General features: G+C 43.2%; 1 protein-coding gene across 1 annotated transcript; it reads left to right on the forward strand.

The window, feature by feature from the left end:
• Positions 1–14978: 14978 nt before the first annotated feature.
• Positions 14979–16470, forward strand: LOC127425123 (endonuclease domain-containing 1 protein-like). Its single transcript, XM_051670786.1, has 2 exons — positions 14979–15369; positions 15709–16470. Exons 1-2 carry the CDS (start codon positions 15355–15357, stop codon positions 16222–16224), a joined length of 531 nt encoding a protein of 176 aa, XP_051526746.1. The 5' UTR covers positions 14979–15354; the 3' UTR covers positions 16225–16470.
• The last annotated feature ends 3287 nt before the right edge of the window (positions 16471–19757 follow it).

Below are 19757 nucleotides of genomic sequence, written 5' to 3' on the forward strand. Positions count from 1 at the left end.
TACCCCACAATGATTCCTACTGTATTGGAGGGAAGAAGCAGCGTGGTGTTGAAGATCAAGGGTTTTCGTGCAGAGATCCACTGTTTTACAGAACATATATGCATGTAGTAATATGTATTTAATGCACTTAAGAGACATATGACTCTATTTCTCAGGAATGACTATGGTTTCTGAGTGTTTATGGTGTTAAACATCACACCTATTCTCTCTCTCTCTCGCTCTCTCTCTCTCTCTCTCTCTCAAGTATATTAGCAGAGAGTAATACACTGATGCCTCATGACCCTTCCCAAAAGCAGCAATCACCACTCCCAGAGTATCTGCCGCTTTAGGGGGTGTGTGCTACTTCCAAAAACAGTGCAGAGTAGGTGGCGAAGCTGTAAATACTTATAAAACTGAGATCTGGGAATGACAAAATGTTGAACCAAATTTTCGAAAGATCTCAATACTCCACCCTCATATAGGTCACCGAGTGCATTAACCCCCCTCACAATCCAATCTGACCAACAGAAAGGGGACTTATTAATACATAGTTTAGGGTTCTGCCATATGCTCGAGGCTACGTTTAAATAAATATCAGAATTAAACACTCTGGACACTTTTGTCCATACTGAGTGCAAATGTGAGATAACGGGGTGTAACTTAACTTCTCCGGTTAGTTTGATCAAAAGGCTTTGCAATGGCGAGATAGGGGCAAGAACTTCCTGTTCAATCCAGAACCAGGGAGGGGCTCTCTCAGGTGGAAGTGACCAATGAGCCAAATGTCTGAGACCGAATGCATTATAATAAAACAAAATCTAGGGTAGGTCTAACCCACCTTTGTCAATCGGCCTATGTAACTTGTTGAAATTTAACCTGGGGCGTTTACCATTCCAAACGAAGGACTTTGCTATGCTATCAAATTGCTTGAAATAAGAGAGGGGACATCTACAGGGAGAGATTGTAGCAGGTAGTTGAATTCTGGAATACAATTAATTTTAATAACATTAACCTTCCCAATCATCGATAAATGTAATGAAGCCCACCTGTCCACATCGCTCAAAAACCGTTTTATTAAAGGGTCAAAATTAACTCTAACTAAATCAGACAAATTTGCTGGGAATAAAATCCCCAAATACTTAATGCCCTGTTTGGGCCACTGGAAGGCACCCGGCTGGAAAGCCGTTTCTGGGCAGTACGCTGTCAGCACCAAAGCTTCGGATTTAGACCAGTTGACTTTGTATCCTGAGAACTTGGAAAAGGAATTAATAATTCTGTGGAGGCAAGGCATAGATTTATTAGGGTCAGAGACAAATAATAAAATATCATCTGTGTAAAGCAGAAGCTTATGCGCCACACCTCCCGCTGTCACCCCTGGAAAATCATCCTCCTTTCTTATCGCGGCTGCTAATGGTTCCAGGGCAAGACAGAACAATAATGGGGAAAGAGGGCAACCCTGCCGAGTGCCCCTATCCAGAGTAAAATAATCTGAAATTAATCCATTTGTTTGTATCGCTGCTACAGGGTGTCTATAAAGTAACTTAATTCAACCAATAAATGTACTCCCGAACCCAACATTTCCAAAATCTTAAAAAGATAATCCCATTCTACCATATCAAACACCTTTTCAGCGTCAAGTGAGATGGCAGCGACCGGAGATTGTTCATTCGCCACTGACCACATGATATTGATGAGACGCCTGATGTTATCGGAAGAGCTGCGGCCCCGAATAAATCCCACCTGATCTATATGTATAAGAGATGTCATAACCTTAACACACATATTGTTTATTGTGTCTATACTTTTGAAACATTGAGTATTTTAATGTTTACGGATTGACCCCATTGACTTCCATTGTAAGTGTCTCACTGGAACACACATTTGTGCTTTTTAACCTCCTGAGACTCGAGTGTGACTGCTGTGTGCATTTTCCATTCCCCTTTTTAATTTGTAACTAGTAGCACCTAATAAACATGCAATATATATATATTCTTTTTTTTTTTTTAGATCAAATAGTTTTCCTAAAATGTGGACAGCAGGACTAAGTTGTGAAATTTTAAATAACACTATGCTATAGAAAGTCAGATTTATTTCCTCAAATAGTTTATGATGTTTCCAGGAGTGTTGATTATTCATGTTTATGAGATGTTACAGACATTACATCAGAAATTATTATAATTAATTCTGATTCAAAGTAATGTCCAGCATCATCCAATTTACCGTTTGAAAGCTTACAACCTCTACTTTTCACCGATGTCCATCACTTTGTAACATGTTAAGAATACCTCCTGCGTGACCGTGTAAATAAGTGCGTCATTATTATCACTTCAGACCACAAGGACATTTCATAGTTGCACATTTTACTTTTTATATCTCTGTTTTTGCATTTTGTATAACTTGATTATTGTTATTATAGAATACAGAATATAATAATTATTAAAACGAAATAATAAAACAAATATTTGATCGCTCTCCCTTATTACTTATTTGTTACTTGATACACTGAAAAAAAGTGCACAAGGCTTGTCGTTACTCTAAAGAACTGTTTATAATTGATCTGACTCGATAAATTTAATTTTATGTCTAGCCATTTGTGTTACGTAAAAAGTTTGGTTGATTGAATTTAAAAGCAAGTCTTGTTAGTGTAATGCAAATACATTTCTTCAAATCAAATTATAAATATTATGATTAGCTGTTGTTTTACATACTATTATTATTATTAGTCCATGACGGGTCACTCGGCCAACAAGTTCACAAGTTTCTCACCTCACATTGAAGTCAAACTGAGTGGAAATCAAATAAACTTCTTAATGTTAGATGAATTGAGTGATATTGAGACGTAGTCATAAGACTTTTGCATCTTTTGATGATTGCTGTGTAGGGTCTGTTCTGCAATGTATCAACTTTTTAGTTTTTTTCCTTCCATGCCCCACCTCCTTCTTTTAGGCAAGTAACTCAATGTGGAAATGCAAAGATTGTGATGTCACTAAAGCTTCTCAAGCATTATAATCTCGATCATTCAGACTGTCCTTGTTCGTTTAAAACCTGGAGTTCTCTGAAGAGCCATTTGTCAAGGAGCCATCCCCAACATCCCCCCGAAAAAGATGCACTGACAACTTATAAATGCATACTTTGTGAATACAAACATTCAAAGATTACTTCCATCACATTGGGCAGTACAGTGGCCAAAGGAATTGAATATTCTACACTTTTCTTGTGACACTGAACTCCAGTTAGAGAGAAGAAATGCACTTATTAAGGCTGACTGTCACTCCAAAGATGAAATCTGACATTCTGGAGTATAAAGTATAAAGTTTACCCCAGCAGTGCAGACTTTTGTGAAGTTTCAGAGGCACTAATCAAGAAACATTCTTGCTTGGCAGAAAAAGGATCTTTCAATGGTTGCTACGTGTAACGGTGTGTAAATATGGTCATATGTTAAATTACTGCATAAATGGGGACAGTGCCATCTGAACGGTGAATGATGGTATTTGAGGAGTGGAACAGGGAACTCCCACAGCAGAGCTAATGACATGTGCTGTGGGTAAATGGCACATTTTGAGTGGTCTTGGGAATTCCCAGTTAAAAGTACTTAAAACACATAAATAACTGCTCTATTGTGAATCGATCTTGTAATGAACATGTTAGGGATCTGTTGACGTGTTTGGCGTCGAATGTGTTATTTTATATGGAGTTATTCTGACTTTGTTTCACGAGGATTGATCGTAATTCCTCCGTGTATTATCTTGTGTTTCATGTGGGACTGATTCATTCTCTGTGCCACGAAACCCTTATTTCCATTTTTGCGTCTCCATTATGCAGGTAATGTTGTAAAATTAGACTGATTTAGTATGTTTTATTGGTTCATTGCATTATATGTACTTAATTGCCCATGTTCACCACTAGGTGGGACGTTTCCTTTCATATTGAATTCATTTGACCTGTTCTAAGAAGAATTTAGTGAAAATACTTATTGTAACTGTCAATTTGCTAAAATTGTACAAAGATTTGTTAAGAATTTCATCACTGTAAAGTTAAATGATTTAAAAGGATTAAAAAGGAAAACAGAGCAGAGCTAGTGAGACATGCTGTGACTTGTGACTGGTGTTTCTGGATACTTTTATTATGTCCAAATTGTGAAATAAATTTTCACTCAACCTCTGTGACATTGGCACCCCATATAACTGAATTATCTAGAAAATATATACAATTAGTTTTTGCTGATTTGTGCCACAAAAGCAAACATTTGTGCCTGTTTGGTCTCTTGAGATATTACCCTTTTTTTGTGGATGTTTGATATCACTTTCCACTTGTAAAAATCACTCCAAACCACTGACGTTTGTTTGTGCTCGATTTTAAAAAGACACTGGTTAACAGTAATTTAGAGCAGTGTTCCTCAACTCCAGTCCTCGGGCTCTCCTTCTCAGAAATGTTTAGATGTCTCACCTGATTCAACTCATCAGCTTTTTTGTGTGTTAAATAGGGAGATATCTCAAATGTTCTGGGAGGGGGGCCGGGGACTGGAGTAGAGAAACACTGATTTCGATGATGGTGTGGGAAGTTATCTCACTGCTCCTCTGAAGTATCTTTTTATATCTAAAAAAGAGAATTTACAGAGTTACAGTATTGGTTAGAATGGCAGAAACTAGTGCGAATCAAGTAAACCAACACAGATGTTTGTTTTTGCAGCACAAACAAATTGTATATTTTAGTTGATTTAATTTTGTTGGTTGACAACTTCACAGAGGTTCTCATACAGCCTTAAAGGATTAGTCCCCCCAAAAATGAAAATTCTCTCATAATTTACTCACCCTCATGCCATCCCAGATGTGGATGACTTTCGTTGTTCATCTGAACACAAATGAAGAATTTTAGAAGTTTTCAGATGTGGAGGGACACAGAATGGCAATAAAGGCAACCAACACTTTCAAGGTCCAAAAGTCACATTTAGGCGGGATAATAGTAATCTATATGGATGTAGTCGCTCAACGAAGGTCTTCTGAAGCGAAACACTGTGTGTTTGTAAGAAACAAATCCATATTAAAGATGTTTTTAACAATAATCCATCAAAACGCGAGTCTTCTGATGCGTCTTCATGTGTCCTGTTGTGATATGAAAGATCACGTATGACACAGACATGATTGCGCGCACATCCTCGAACACACGTGTGCATTTCCGCTCAGTGACACGCAACCTTTCATATCACAACAGAACGCATAAGACGCAACAGAAGACTCGTGTTTTGACCGGAAGCAATGGTTTATCGTTAAAAACATCTTAATTATGAATTTGTTTCTTACAAATACACAGCGTTTCGCTTCAGAAGACCTTCATTGAGCGACTCCATCGATATAGATTACTATTATCCAAAAATGTAACACTCAAATCTTTCAAACCAATGATTTCTGATAAAACTTTCTCCTTTCCCTCATCCCATTGATATCAAGAGAACCCATCATTAAGATCTCCATACAGAAGAGAGAGAAAAAGAGAAAACAGATCAGATGCAAAGAGAAATTTTCAGCCATTATTTAGATTTTCCCCTCACTTTTCCCATCCTTCTTCCTAATCTAGCAACAGTTAAGTGCTTTTTAAGACAAAATCTTTTCTGTTGTGAAAGCTCATCATAGCTACTTACTTTCCTAAACCACATTACTGAAGCAACATCAGGGAAGTAATCTCTTATTTCAACACCTGCTTTTCCTTTTGTCTTATCAAGAAAAGAATTGATCTGCTCAAGGGGATATAGATCTTTCACAACCTCCTTAGATGCATCAGACCACTGCTCATCATCTCTCATTCCATCATCGGTATACTGTGATAAACTCTCAGTCTCATCAGCCATATTTTCCTCAGAACCAAATTTCTGTACAGTATCATCATCAGCATCACTCTGATCATTTTCATCGCCAACACTCACAGCTTTATCAGGTAAATGACTACATCCAGACTGTAGTTTTATTATATTTTGAATGTTAACCAATTCAGAAAGACAGAACAATTGCATGACACTGTACTGGATCACTTTATTGTTTTTGTCTTTTGAAGCGGCACATACGTTTACATCATTTAACAGTCCGTTGAAAGGGAATCTGATCTCCACTATAGTTCAGTGTGATACAGTAAATGACAAAAATAAAATGAGAACATACAACTGTGTTAATCTTTCTGTTTATACAATGTCAATGAAGTTTCTTTTCACAGCGTTTAACCTTTAAACTTACGTGACCCTTAAGATGTGAACACATTTAAGAACTGATGAAGTGCCGTCGTCAGCGCCATGTTTGTAGTTTTTCATGTTTCACAGTTGTAGTTCTGAAGTGAGCTATCAAACTCCACTTCTATCCAGCAAGGGATTGTGGGCAATATTAGCCAAAAAAGCATGCACGGATCCACACTTCGCAAATCTACTGGAAACAGTAGACCATCCGAGCTACTTTGGAACCCTTTTTCTAAACATACTTCCATTTAAGTCATACTAATTCTTATCTCATATACTAATAGGGAGGATAGTAAGCACATTGAGACGCAGGGCCAATCTTTTTTTGCAAAGCCCCGCTCTTCCCCCTCTGAATGGGCTACAAACTTGATTTTGATCATTTGAAAGATAAAAAGCTTTGCAATGATGTATAAGATTTCATCACCAATAGGAACATATTCAAACGATGATTTAATTATAATACTTTTCCGTAACACAGATTTGAGCTTTTTTAAAGAACAGGACGAGTCGAAATTCATTTTTGTCGATTAAGCTTAACTTCAGTCTGTAGGTCAATGTGTGGGCCGTTTGTGTGCAGTGGAGGAACAATCTCTTATTGGAAATTATTGAGTTAATAAAACATGATGTGATGATGGTATTTTAACACTTACAGTTACACACACACACACTTAAACAATGCATAAGAAACATATGACTCTATTTCTCAGGAATGACTATGGTTTCTGAGTGTTTAAGGTGTTAAACATCACACCTATTCTCTCTCTCTCTCTCTCTCTCTCTCTCTCTCTCTCTCTCTCTAGAATATTTAGATTTTACTCATTTTAAACTAAAAGTGTTTGAATAAAGTGGATGTTATCTCACCTCTCTCACATGTACTTCTTAATAAAATATTTTTTCAAGTGTGAATTTTAGTGCAGTACATCTGATATAGTCTTAAATACCAATCTTTAGTCTCTAGTTTGATCGCACTGCTGCTACAGTCTCCCTCTGTTCCCCGTTAACGGTTGTGAGCTTTTTTGGTCATCAATCTAACATGCAGTTTTGGCCTTATATGAGGAAATGTGTATGCACATCTATTTTAAGTCTTCATCTGAGGCTTTGTCAAGTCAGTATTATAGTTTGTCTTGAGGAATTTTCCATTTCTTATTCTTACTATAATATCTGACTGAATTTTAGTGTGATACGTATATGAGACATGGGGGTTAAACATTAACCCTTTAAGCTCGGATACCCTGTCTAGACCAACACAAAATAGGAATCGTTTGAAAGTAAAAGCTCTACTTTCCAATGCATGTTGACATTATTACCAAAACTGAACAAGTGCTTTGAAATTTGCAGACAAATCAGAAGTGTTCCATTTTGATAATTTATAAAACAAAATTGCACTGTACATATTATTGCAAACAGTAAAAACATCAAACTCATCAAATAGCCATGTGTCATATGTTGTTAGAAAGCTCTCAAAGAGAAGAATACAACCAGCCTATTTGTGTTACTCACTTTCAAAAATATAGTGAGTAATAGCTAAGTATATGTCTTTAACATACATGTTTTATGCAAACAGGTTTTGCTTGTATGCCGCGTTTTCACTTATAACTTCACGAAAATAAACAGAACGTCATGGTTACTGGTGTAACCTCCGTTCCCTGATGGAGGGAACGAGACATTGGTGTCGATGTAGTGTCACTAGGGGTCACTCTTGGGAGCCCGAGACACCTCTGGTCTTTGATAAAAGGCCAATGAAAATTGGCGAGTGGTATTTGCATGCCACTCCCCTGGACATACGGGTATAAAAGGAGCTGGTATGCAACCACTCATTCAGGTTTTACGCTGAGGAGCCGATATAAGGTCCGGCCATTTCAGCGGGTAGTTCAGCGTTGTGGCAGGAGGGACCAACGTCTCGTTCCCTCCATCAGGGAACAGAAGTTACACCAGTAACCATGATGTTCCCTGTCTGTCACTCACTCGACGTTGGTGTCGATATAGTGACACTAGGGTTCCCTATACAAAACGCCACAAGGCTGAACTGTGTTACGTGAACTGGTGGTGGGTGGTGGGCAGACTTGCTGTGTGCCTCATAGCCAGCACACCAGGTCGACACGTAACTTCCCCCAACACAGTTATGAGTGTCGAACGGCCCTTTTTGGGGACAAGTCGACTACCCAAAGATAGAGACATTCTTAACCCAGTCGTGGCCTCTTTTCCCCTTCTCTTTTTCCACTCCCTAAAAAAGAAGGGGGATTATCCGACTGGGCCACCAGGTCTAGTCGGGAGGTGTCCCTCCCAAGGGGAGGACACCGCGGAGACCACACCTCGCTCCAAGAGAGGGGGGGATATTTAAGTGGAAGAATACGTCGCATGGTCTTTCAAACCATGTGGAGAGCCTTCAAGGTAGATCCTGCCCAATGGGGGAGGAGTTACTACAACATGGAGACTGGGGCAGAGGGGCTCTGCCCAAGGAAGACACAGTTTGCCAGCAGGGAAACGAATTAGCGGAAGATATAGATCGCATGGGGTTAGTCTTACAGGGAACCGCCACATGCGGAGCACCTACCCCAGAACCAGGCAATTAGTTAGCGCGTGTACTGGGCCAGCAGCGAGTCTCTCCGAAAACTCGACTGCCACAGGGCTCGGAGGAAGTCAACCAGGGAACAACTTTTGTGAACACTACTGGGAATTAACGGCGCACGTCTTCAGCTCAAAAGGAGGTGGAAGGCGCAATGTGCAAGCGATACACCCGGCTGGCTATCCCGGGCTTATCCGTTTGTTGTGTGCCACTACCTGGGACGAAACCGGTTCCACCTGGAGGTTGTAGAACCTTGCAAATGTGTTGGGTGTTGCCCAGCCCGCTGCTCTGCAAATGTCTGTTAGAGAGGCACCCCTGGCCAAGGCCCAAGAAGCCGCTATACCACGGGTAGAATGGGCTCATAGCCCTACCAGGGGCGGCATGTTTTGGGCGAGATATGCCATAGTTATGGCGTCAACGAGCCAGTGGGCGATCCTCTGCTTGGAGACAGCGCTTCCTTTCCGCTGTGCACCAAAAGCAGACAAAGAGCTGCTCAGAGATTCTAAAGCTCTGCGTGCGATCCAAATAGATGCGTAAAGCACGCAGCGGACACAGCGACGACAGGGCTGGGTCTGCCTCCTCCTGGGGCAGCACTTGCAGGTTCACCACCTAGTCCCTAAAGGGGTGGTGGGAACCTTGGGCACATAGCCTGGTCAGGGTCTCAGGATCACAAGAGAGTAACCTGGACCGAACTCCTAGCATGTTTCGCTGACAGAGAACGCTTGCAGGTCACCTACCCTCTTGATGGAAGTGAGCGCAGTCAGGAGGGCAGTCTTCAAGGAGAGTGCCTTAAGCTCGGCTGACTGCAAAGGCTCAAAGGGGGCTCTCTGTAGACCCTGAAGAACTACAGAGGTCCGATGAGGGAACGAGGCGCGGCCTGGAGGGATTCAGCCTCCTGGCGCCTCTTAGGAACCTGATGATCAGATCATGCTTCCCTAAGGACTTACCGTCGACTGCGTCGTGGTGTGCTGCTATGGCAGCAATGTACACCTTCAAGGTGGAAGGGGACAGCCTCCCTTCCAACCTCTCTTGCAGGAAGGAAAGCACTGATCTGACTGCGCATCTCTGGGGGTCTTCTCGATGGGAAGAACACCACTTAGCGAACAGACGCCACTTAAAGGCATACAGGCGCCTCGTAGAGGGAGCCCTAGCCTGAGTGAACGTGTCTACCATCGCAGGTGGGAGACAGCTTAGGTCTTCCACGTCCCGTCCAGGGGCCAGACATGGAGATTCCAGAGGTCTGGGCGCGGGTGCCGGATGGTGCCCCTTCCCTGAGAAAGAAGGTCCTTCCTCAGGGGAATTTGCCCCGGGGGAGCTGTCGCGAGGAGCGTGAGGTCCGAGCACCATGTCTGGGCGGGCCAGTAGGGTGCTTACCAGGACGACCTTCTCCTCATCCTCCCTGACCTTGCACAGGGTCTGTGCAAGCAGGCTCACTGGGGGAAAACGCATATTTGCGAATGCCAGGGGACCAGCTGTGTGCCAGCACGTCTATGCCGAGAGAGGCCTCGGACAGGGCGTACCAGAGCGGGCAGTGGGGAGGATTCTTGGGAGGCGAACAGGTGCACCTGTGCCTGTCGAATCGACTCCAAATCAGCTGGACCACCTGAAGGTGGAGTCTCCATTCTCCCCTGAGGATAACCTGTTGTGACGGCACGTCCGCCGTAGTGTTGAGGTTGCCCGGGATGTGAGTGGCTTGCAGCAACTTGAGGTGCTGCTGACTCCAGAGGAGGAGATGGCGGGCGAGTTGTGACATACAACAAGAGCGCAAACCACCTTGGCGGTTGACATATGCTACCATTGTCGTGTTGTCTGTCTGAACTTACACGTGCTTGCCCTGGATCAACGGCCGAAACCTCCGCAGGGCGAGCAGAATTGCCAACAACTCGAGGCAGTTGATGTGCCAACGCAGCTGCGGACCCGTCCAGGGGCCGGTGTCTGCGTGCCCGTTGCAAACGGCGCCCCAGCCCATTTTGGAGGCATCTGTCGTGACCACGACGTGCCTGGGGACCAGTTCTAGAGGAACACCTGCTTGTAGAAACGAGAGGTCGGTCCAAGGGCTGAAAAGACGGTGACAGACCGACGTAATGGCCACGCGGTGTCCCGTGGCGCCATGCCCGTCTCGGGACTCGAGTCTGGAGCCAGTGCTGAAGCGGCCTCATACGCATCAACCCAAGCGGGGTGGCCACCGCCGAGGATGCCATATGCCCCAGGAGCCTCTGAAAAAGTTTCAGTGGAACCGCTGTTTTCTGTTTGAACGCTTTCAAACAGGCCAGCACCGACTGGGCGCGATCGTTCGTAAGGCACGCCGTCAAGGAGACTGAGTCCAACTCCAAACCGAGAAAAGAGATGCTCTGAACCGGGAGGAGCTTGCTCTTTTCCCAGTTGACCTGAAGCCCTAGTCGGCTGAGGTGTGAGAGCACCAGGTCCCTGTGTGCGCACAACACGTCTCGAGAGTGAGCTAAGATTAGCCAGTCGTCGAGATAGTTGAGAATGCGAATGCCCACCTCCCTTAACGGGGCAAGGGCAGCCTCTGCGATCTTCGTAAAGATGCGAGGAGACAGGGACAGGCCGAAAGGGAGGACTTTGTACTGATACGCCTGACCCTCGAACACGAACCGCAGGAAGGGTCTGTGTCGAGGAAGGATCGAGACGTGAAAGTACGCATCCTTCAGGTGCCGGACGCTCGCTAGAATGCGTATCTTGTACGGGAGTCTGTGTAAAGCCCGGTTCAGTACTCGCAGGTCCAAGATTGGCCGCAACCCACCGCCTGTTTTCGGTACAATGAATTAGGGGCTGTAAAACCCTTTCTTCATCTCGGCTGGAGGGACAGGTTCTATCGCGTCCTTCTGTAGGAGGGTAGCGGTCTCCGTGCAAGGTAGCAGTGTTTTCGTCTTTCACCAAGGTGAAGTGGACACCGCTGAACCTGGGCGGATGCCCGGTGAAGTGAATCACGCAGCCGAGTCGGACGGTCCAGACCAGCCCTCGTGACGGATTGGAAGGCGCAAGCCATGCGTCCAAGTTCCTCGCAAGGGGGACCGAAGGGACAACGTCATCGGATGTACCAGCAGGTGGGGCCTCGCGGCGGGGCGGAGCTCGAGGTGCCACACCACGTCGTGGCCGTGCTGAGTCCGAGGACATCGAAGCACTTACCTGGCTCCTTGTGACCACCCCCGGAACAGCCTGGGACGGGGGAGGAAGAGGCCTGTCCTCATGACCCGTGGAGACTGTCACATCGTGGGCGGATTTGTGCCACAGCTGGGCGCTCAGGGGCGGGAGACCGCCACTGAAGAGCCAACCTGCCAAATGGAGTGGTGGACGGTGGTCGTGATGCCAGCCGTACACACCGGATACGTGACCCAGGGAACAAGGAAACCACTTTTGCTGAGCTCTTGAGTACTGCAGCCACTTGGGCATGCAGCGCAATTAAATGCAAAAGGTAACAAAAAGATGAAGATCTGCTTACCAGCTCCAGAGCAGCGGGTTTCGTTGTCCCTGGGTCGCCCGTCTCAAGGGCGCTTTGAAGCCTTTCACGGGTTCTGGGCGGCCGCGAGACGGGTGGCATCTGCTTCCTGCGGTCGGCTCCACGCCGGGGCCGGGCCGAAGGGGCGGGCTGCGGTGGAGCCGGTGCAGTCACCGCAGGGGAACACCCTTGGCGATGAGTAGATGGGGTGCGGGATCTTGAGCCGCGCCGGGGCAGGATATGCCGGCTAGCATCCATCTACTGCTCTACCATCGAGAACTGCTGGGCAAAGTCCTCGACGGTGTTGCCGAATAGGCCCGCCTGGGAAATGGGCGCAGCAAGGAATCGTGTCTTGTCAGCCTCACCCATCTCGACCAGGTTGAGCCAAAGGTGGCGCTCCTGGACCACTAGTGTGGCCATCGTCCGCCCGAGAGACTGCGTTGTGACCTCCGTCGCTCGGAGAGCGAGGTCGGTCGCCGAGCGCAGTTCCTGCATCAATCCTGGGGCGGAACTACCCTCGTGCAGTTCCTTTAGCGCCTTGGCAGACTTGCAGGAGAGCCATGGCGTGCAGGGCAGTGGTGGCTTGTCCAGCGGCTCCGTAGGCCTTGGCTGTCAGAGACGACGTAAACCTACAGGCCTTGGATGGGGGCTTTGGGCACCCACGCCAGGTGGCGGCGCTCTGCAGGCATAGGTGCACCGCGAGCGCCTTTATCCACCGGGGGATTGCCGAATAACCCTTGGCCGCCCCACCATCGAGGATAGTGAGAGCGGAGAAGCTGAAAAGATCGGGATCGGGCAGTAAAAAGTGCCTCCCGTGACCTTGTCAGCTCTTCATGCACTTCCGGGAAGAAAGGAACGGGGGTGGGGCGTGACTTTGAGCGGCGCCGCGAGCCCAGGAACCAATCACCGAGCCGCGAGGGTTCAGGGAAGAGCGGCAAATCCACTCTAACCGACGCTCGCGGCTTCCCGGGAAAGCATGTCATCATCTCCTCGTCAGCCTGTGACTGGGTGATCGACCCTGAAGGGAGGAGCCCAGCTGAGGCTTCTGACTGGACAAGCCCGCTCTCCGATGCTGCACTCGAGAGCTCATCACTTTCGCAGGCTCCGAATAAGAGGTCGAACTCGCCATGAGACGAGCCGGCGGACTCACCCGGAAGCCCGATCGGGGCAGACGAGCGTGCTGGGGAATGGGAGGTCCGCGGGGGGATACCCGGCGGAGGCGGTCCCATTGGGGTCCCCAAATCGCCCCCAGTGTTAGCCGCGCTGGCCTCAAACCCTTGGGTAAAAGGACCAAGGTGGGAGCCTCTGGGGTGGCTCGATTTCTTACGAAGGCGAGCCGCGACCGCAACGTTGCCATGGACATATTCTCGCAATGAGAACATGACCATCCACGAACGCTGTCTCCGCGTGAGCAGTGCCCAGACATGAAAGACAGTGATCGTGACCGTTAGAAGGCGAGAGATAACGAGCACAACCAGGAATAACACACAATCGGAAAAGCATCTTTAAAAAGACGTGTCTTTAAAAAGACGTTCCGTGTGTGCACTCTTTTAGAGGGGAAAAATGCTCTTTCAGAAAATATACTCTCTAGTTTTTCTGCCGAAGCGCCAAGGAGCGTTCTCTGCAGTGCACCAGTGCAGAGGAGGGAGAAGCCGCTGAAATGCGCCGTCAGATCCAGCAGAGGTGAATGAACAGTAGTATTCAGCTCAATGAGCATGACCGTTCGGCTCCGAAGAGAAAATCTGAATGAGTGGTTGCATACCAGCTCCTTTTATACCCGTATGTTCGGGGGAGTGGCATGCAAATACCACTCGCCAATTTTCATTGGCCTTTTATCAAAGACCAGAGGTGTCTCGGGCTCCCAAGAGTGACCCCTAGTGTCACTACATCGACACCAACGTCGAGTGAGTGACAGATAGGGAACATAAAATATCACACAGCATTACTTATAGGAGGTGAATGAATGAATGAAGAATGAAACTCATTCTGTGAAATCTCATTACTAAAATCATGTCTGCATGCTATGCAAACCTTTAGTCATTGTTGTGTTTGCATGTGTAATTAGTTCTTATGTACAATTATTATGTTTTATTTGTTTGGAGAGTCTTTTGGACACATGGAGACATTTTGGACACTATGATCAATTATTTTTGTAATGCTATAACTTTATAAAGCTATAACACAAAAGTTGACATGATTGGGAACTAATCAAAAGCGGTTTTTCAAAGCCGCCTTATTTACACCCAGAGATATATAATGTAAGATAAGAAAAATAAGGAAAAAGGAAATTTTTGGCTCAATTTATTTTGTGATTTTTCAGCAGTTTCTTAGGCTGAGAGTCTCAGAATGAATCATCATCTATATTATTAAAAATCATTTAAAAAGTTTTCTTTACAATGATACCAAAACCCTCCTTGTTTATTTATTTATTTATTTATTTTTTAGTTATAAGCCTTTAATTTTGGCTATGCCAGTGAAACTTATAGGATCTTACAGGGTTAACACTAAAGTTTTGATTCTGTCTCACTAAAGCAGCTCTGACCTTTAGCACATTTTTCACAGCTTAGCTGGAAATGTTCTTATAGTTTTTCACACTTGGTTAAGTGTATAATGTCGATATTTTTAAACCTGTTAAGTGGGCAAACACCTCTAACTCGAACCGTTTTGTTTTGGAAATACAGACAGACCAATCAGAGTAAAGAGGACTGATTGGCACTTTATATAAAGAGAGATTCATCTCTTGATGGTTTGAGCAAGTTTCTTCCTGCGACTCGCTTTGTGCAATTGGTTATACTGTATTTCTGTGTTGTGAGTAAACGCAACTCATGATGGCTCTGATCATTCTGTCTGTGCTGATGTTGCTGGGATGTCCGTGCTCAGTCTCTCATGTTGCCAATAATTTTAAAGAATGCAAGATATTTTTCATGGATGGCCAACCTCCACAGATTCATGGCATTTTGGAAGGTGTCGTGTCAAAAAATGAAAATCGTTATAAAACAATCTGTCAAAGTTATGAGGACGTGTACAGATATGCAACACTCTACGACATAATCAACAGAATTCCAGTGTTCTCTGCTTACAAATATACTGGAAAAGGACACTTCAAATCGAAAAGAAAAACAGCCAAATTGGATGACTGAGCCTCAGGTATGATGCTTCTTAGATTATTCAATATCTCACACTTTTTTTAAGAACTTTTTCATAAAAAAACATGTTTAATGATTTGTATCAAGGTTCAAAATTAAAGTAATAGTTCACCAAAAAAAGAGATAAGCCTGTCATAATTCCATACTCGAACGCTGTTTTTACATCATTAAACACAAAAGGAGAAGAAACGTTACACAAAAAACACTGTTGGGTGAACTACTCCTTTGAAGTACACAAGAATGTCAAACGTCACCTCCCTACTTTTGTTTAAAGCAGTAGATTTCTCTCTTTAGCATTGACTGTCCATCTGCATCTCTTTACTAACTGTTTTCCTTTTAGCTAGAACAAAGCAAAGACATGGCAGAACCATTTGTCAACCAGTCTTCCTATGATGACTACAAAAACAATACTGAAGAGCTGAGCCGCGGTCATTTATTTCCCAGCTGCCATGCACCCGATGAATCAACGGCCAATTCCACATTCACACTCACTAACATTGTGCCGCAGTACAAGAGCTTTAATACAGGCAGCTGGAATATCATGGAGAAGAATACCACAAAGCTCATGGATAAAAACTGCCAAGGCCCAGCTTTTGTGCTGACAGGTGCTGTACCTAGCAGCGAACGGAAATTGAAAGGCAGAGTTAACATTCCCACAAAGATGTGGACGGCATTTTGCTGTCTTGGTAGAAATAACAAGTGTTTTTCTAAAGCTCACTGGGCAGATAATATAAATGATGGAACAAGAACAATTGAAACAAAGGAACTGAAGGACTTAGAGCAAATGCTGAAAAACACCAGTGACTGGGGGAATGTGCAGCTCTTCAAGAACAATTGTCATTTAAAAAAGATGTGAGGCCCAATGTAAAATGATCCCTGAGAATGAATGCCATTTCTCATTTATATCTTACATATCTTTCTTGCTTTTGTGCTTCAATCTTTTATCAGTTATTAGTAACTTACACAGACTACTGAAGAAATGACTGAACTTCTGATATAAACTCATCTAATGATCTGACATTTCATGTAGGATTCTCTGTCTGTGTCAAAGGTTTATTAATGCAGTGATAAGATGTGCTCTGTTTTGATTGTGCATTGTCAATAAAGCTTGTTTACATTGCCATGTGGTCAGAAACTTTATTTAGATAAACCCATCACATAACATGACATTACTGTAATTCACCCAAAAATGAAAATTCTGTCATCATTTACTCACCCTCATGCCATCCCAGATGTGTGTGACTTTCTTTCTTCTGTTGAACACAAATAGATTTTTAGGAGAATATTTCAGCTCTGTAGGTCCATACAATGCAAGTGAATGGTGACCAGAACTTTTGAAGCTCAAAAAGCACATAAACGCAGCATAAAAGTAATTCAGTGGTTTAATCCATGTCTTCAGAAGTGATATGTTGGCACACCGTTTGTTTTTCGGTCCAGCAATGTACGGCGTGCCCAAAAAAATCAGATATGCCAATCCATTTATTTTCAAACTATAACTCAAATGATAACAAACAAAGCAGACTATTTCCTCAAAATAAACACACCTCCTTTACCCTGCTCACGGTCAGAAAACAATAGACCTCGCTGTGTGCCACACCTGTAACAATTAGTTCTACACTTAAATAGGTTACCATGGCTACCCACAGCGCCTCCAATAGTCATCATTAAAATGGCTCCAACATGATATGATAGGTGTGGGGGAGAAACAGATCAATATTTAAGTCCTTTTCCACTATAAATTCTCCTCCCTGCCCAGAATTTGACTAAGTACTCTTAGGAGAGAAGAGTGCTTACAGGGGGCTGTTTGAAAGTGGATATTTATAGTAGAAAGGCATTAAATCTGTTTCTCACCCACACCTATCATATCACTTCTGAAGACATGGATTAAACCACTGGATTACTTTTATGCTGCCTTTATGTTCTTTTTCGAGCTTCAAAGTTCTGGTCACCATTCATATGCATTGTATGGACCTACATAGCTGAAATAGTCTTCTAAAAATCTTCATTTGTGTTCTGCAGAAGAAATAAAGTCAAACACATCTGGGATGACATGAGGGTGAGTAAATGATGAGAACTATCCCTTTTAATGTAGCAGTGATTTAACTCAGGACGTCGCAGAAAAGCAGAAAAGTAGTTTGTATTACGTTGTTTCATTTAACATTTAAAAACAGATCTAAGAAGCTCCTCCTCGAACATTCGGCTCCTCTCACATATATGCAAGGGAAATTATGTTCTCTTGTGTGTTTATAGGCCACTTACATTTTTTGTTTATATACTGTAAATAAATCTTATAAGTCAGAAACTTGTTTTTTCCATATGTTTTTAAATTTTGTATATATTTATCACATCATATGTTTTCTTTTATGATGATTTTTATGTCTTATGTACTCTTAGGTGTGGTAAGATATCTTAACCCTCCCATTGTGTTCAAAATCTGCATACACCTTTTGCATTCACAGGTCAGTTTTGACCCGGTGGAGCTTTAAGCTTATAAAACATTCATAATTCAATAGTTTTCATCAAAAACCATATTGTAGCTCATTGTTAACATCTAAGCTGTTCATACATGTACAAATATCTTTTATTTTTGCCATGTTAACTGAAAAATATAACTGTTATTATGCATGATGTCAGTTTTTTTTTTATTACAAATTTAGAAATTCTTTAAAATTTTCAAATAAACATGAACTACAGCTAAACCAGTGTGATACATGTGAAGATAGAGTTTTTATCGAGGTTTATATGAAATTTCATTTGAAAATAACTTTGCATTAAATTTATATTCATATTTAAATTGAGAATTTCTAGATATTCTCCGATCAACTTCCATATTAATCAATTACTCGTTACTGCTGAAAAACAACTCAGTAGTCAAAATCTACGCAACCAAATCTACTTTTTTTTCCAGCCAAACAACATCAAAACAACTATACAATACAACTACACAACATCTGTACTTTTATACATTGTTTTTAAACTAAATATATTCTGTTTATTGCATGTACTGAATGTACTGAATGATAATGTGTGATTATGCTGCAAGCTGGTTGATTATCAGATCAGTCTGGAGAGGGCGGCAGAGTCAAATATGGACTTTGATAAAACTGACCCTGGAGCACAAAAGATGTTATAAAAATGGTTATATCTCTTAAATAATTTCTTCTAAAAATTGGGAAAAAATTTTTTATGTTCATTCTGGTAGTCTTGACAAAGTCACAAAGTTTGGTTCCCGTACGAAAAACTATGTGGTATTTAAAAATTATGATTTACCTCTACCGGGTCAAAAATGATCCGAACACAATAGGAGGGTTAAGCCAATTTCCTTAACACTGTTAATTGTGCTCCAGGACATTAATGTTCTAAAAAACCTAGGAAACTACACTGCGTTCACAATTATGAGGCAAGTGAGTATTCTGATCTTATCATTATTTCCATGCACATTTTCCAACTCCAGTCCATATAAACTTGAATTCTTATTGGATTCAGTCATTTTCAGGTGGTATGTATTTGTGTAATGAGGGAGGGTGTTGTGAAAGTGACTAACACCTTATATCAAGGTGTGCATAATTATTAGGCAGCTTCATTACCTCAGGTAAAATGGGCCAAAAAAGAGATTTAACTGACACTGTAAAGTCAAATATTGTAAAATGCCTTTCAGACGGATGCAACACTCTTGAAATAGCTAAACTATTGAGGCGTGACCACCGGACAATCAAACGTTTTGTTGCGAATAGTCAACTGGGGCGCAAAAAACACATGGAGATGAAAAGGCGCAAATTAACTGCAAAAGACTTGAGAAGAATTAAACGTGAAGCTACCAGGAACCCATTATCCTCCAGTGCTACCATATTCCAGAACTGCAACCTACCTGGAGTGTCCAGAAGTACAAGGTGCCAAGTGCTCAGAGACATGGCCAAGGTCAAGAAGGCTGAAACACGACCACCACTGAATATATTCACAAGCTGAAGCGTCAAGATTGGGTAAAGAAATACACAAAGACAGATTTTTCAAAGGTTTTATGGACAGATGAAATGAGAGTGACTCTTGATGGACCAGATGGATGGGCCCATGGCTGGATCACTAATGGACACTGGGCATCACTTCGAGTCAGGTGCCAGCAAGGTGGAGGAGGGGTACTGGTATGGACTGCTATGATTAAGGATGAGGTAGTTGGACCATTGAGTTGAAGATGGACTGAAACTCAACTCTCAAACCTACTGCCAGTTTCTGGAAAGTACTTTCTTCAAGCAGTGGTACAGGAAGAAGTCCTCAGCATTCAAGAAGGCCATGATCTTTATGCAGGACAATGCTCCATCACATGCATCCAAGTACTCCACTGCTTGGCTAGCAGCAAGGGCCTCAAAGATGGCCAAATAATGACTTGGCCCC

The sequence above is a fragment of the Myxocyprinus asiaticus genome, chromosome 34 (assembly GCF_019703515.2).
Source record: "Myxocyprinus asiaticus isolate MX2 ecotype Aquarium Trade chromosome 34, UBuf_Myxa_2, whole genome shotgun sequence".
NCBI classification, from domain to species: domain Eukaryota; kingdom Metazoa; phylum Chordata; class Actinopteri; order Cypriniformes; family Catostomidae; genus Myxocyprinus; species Myxocyprinus asiaticus.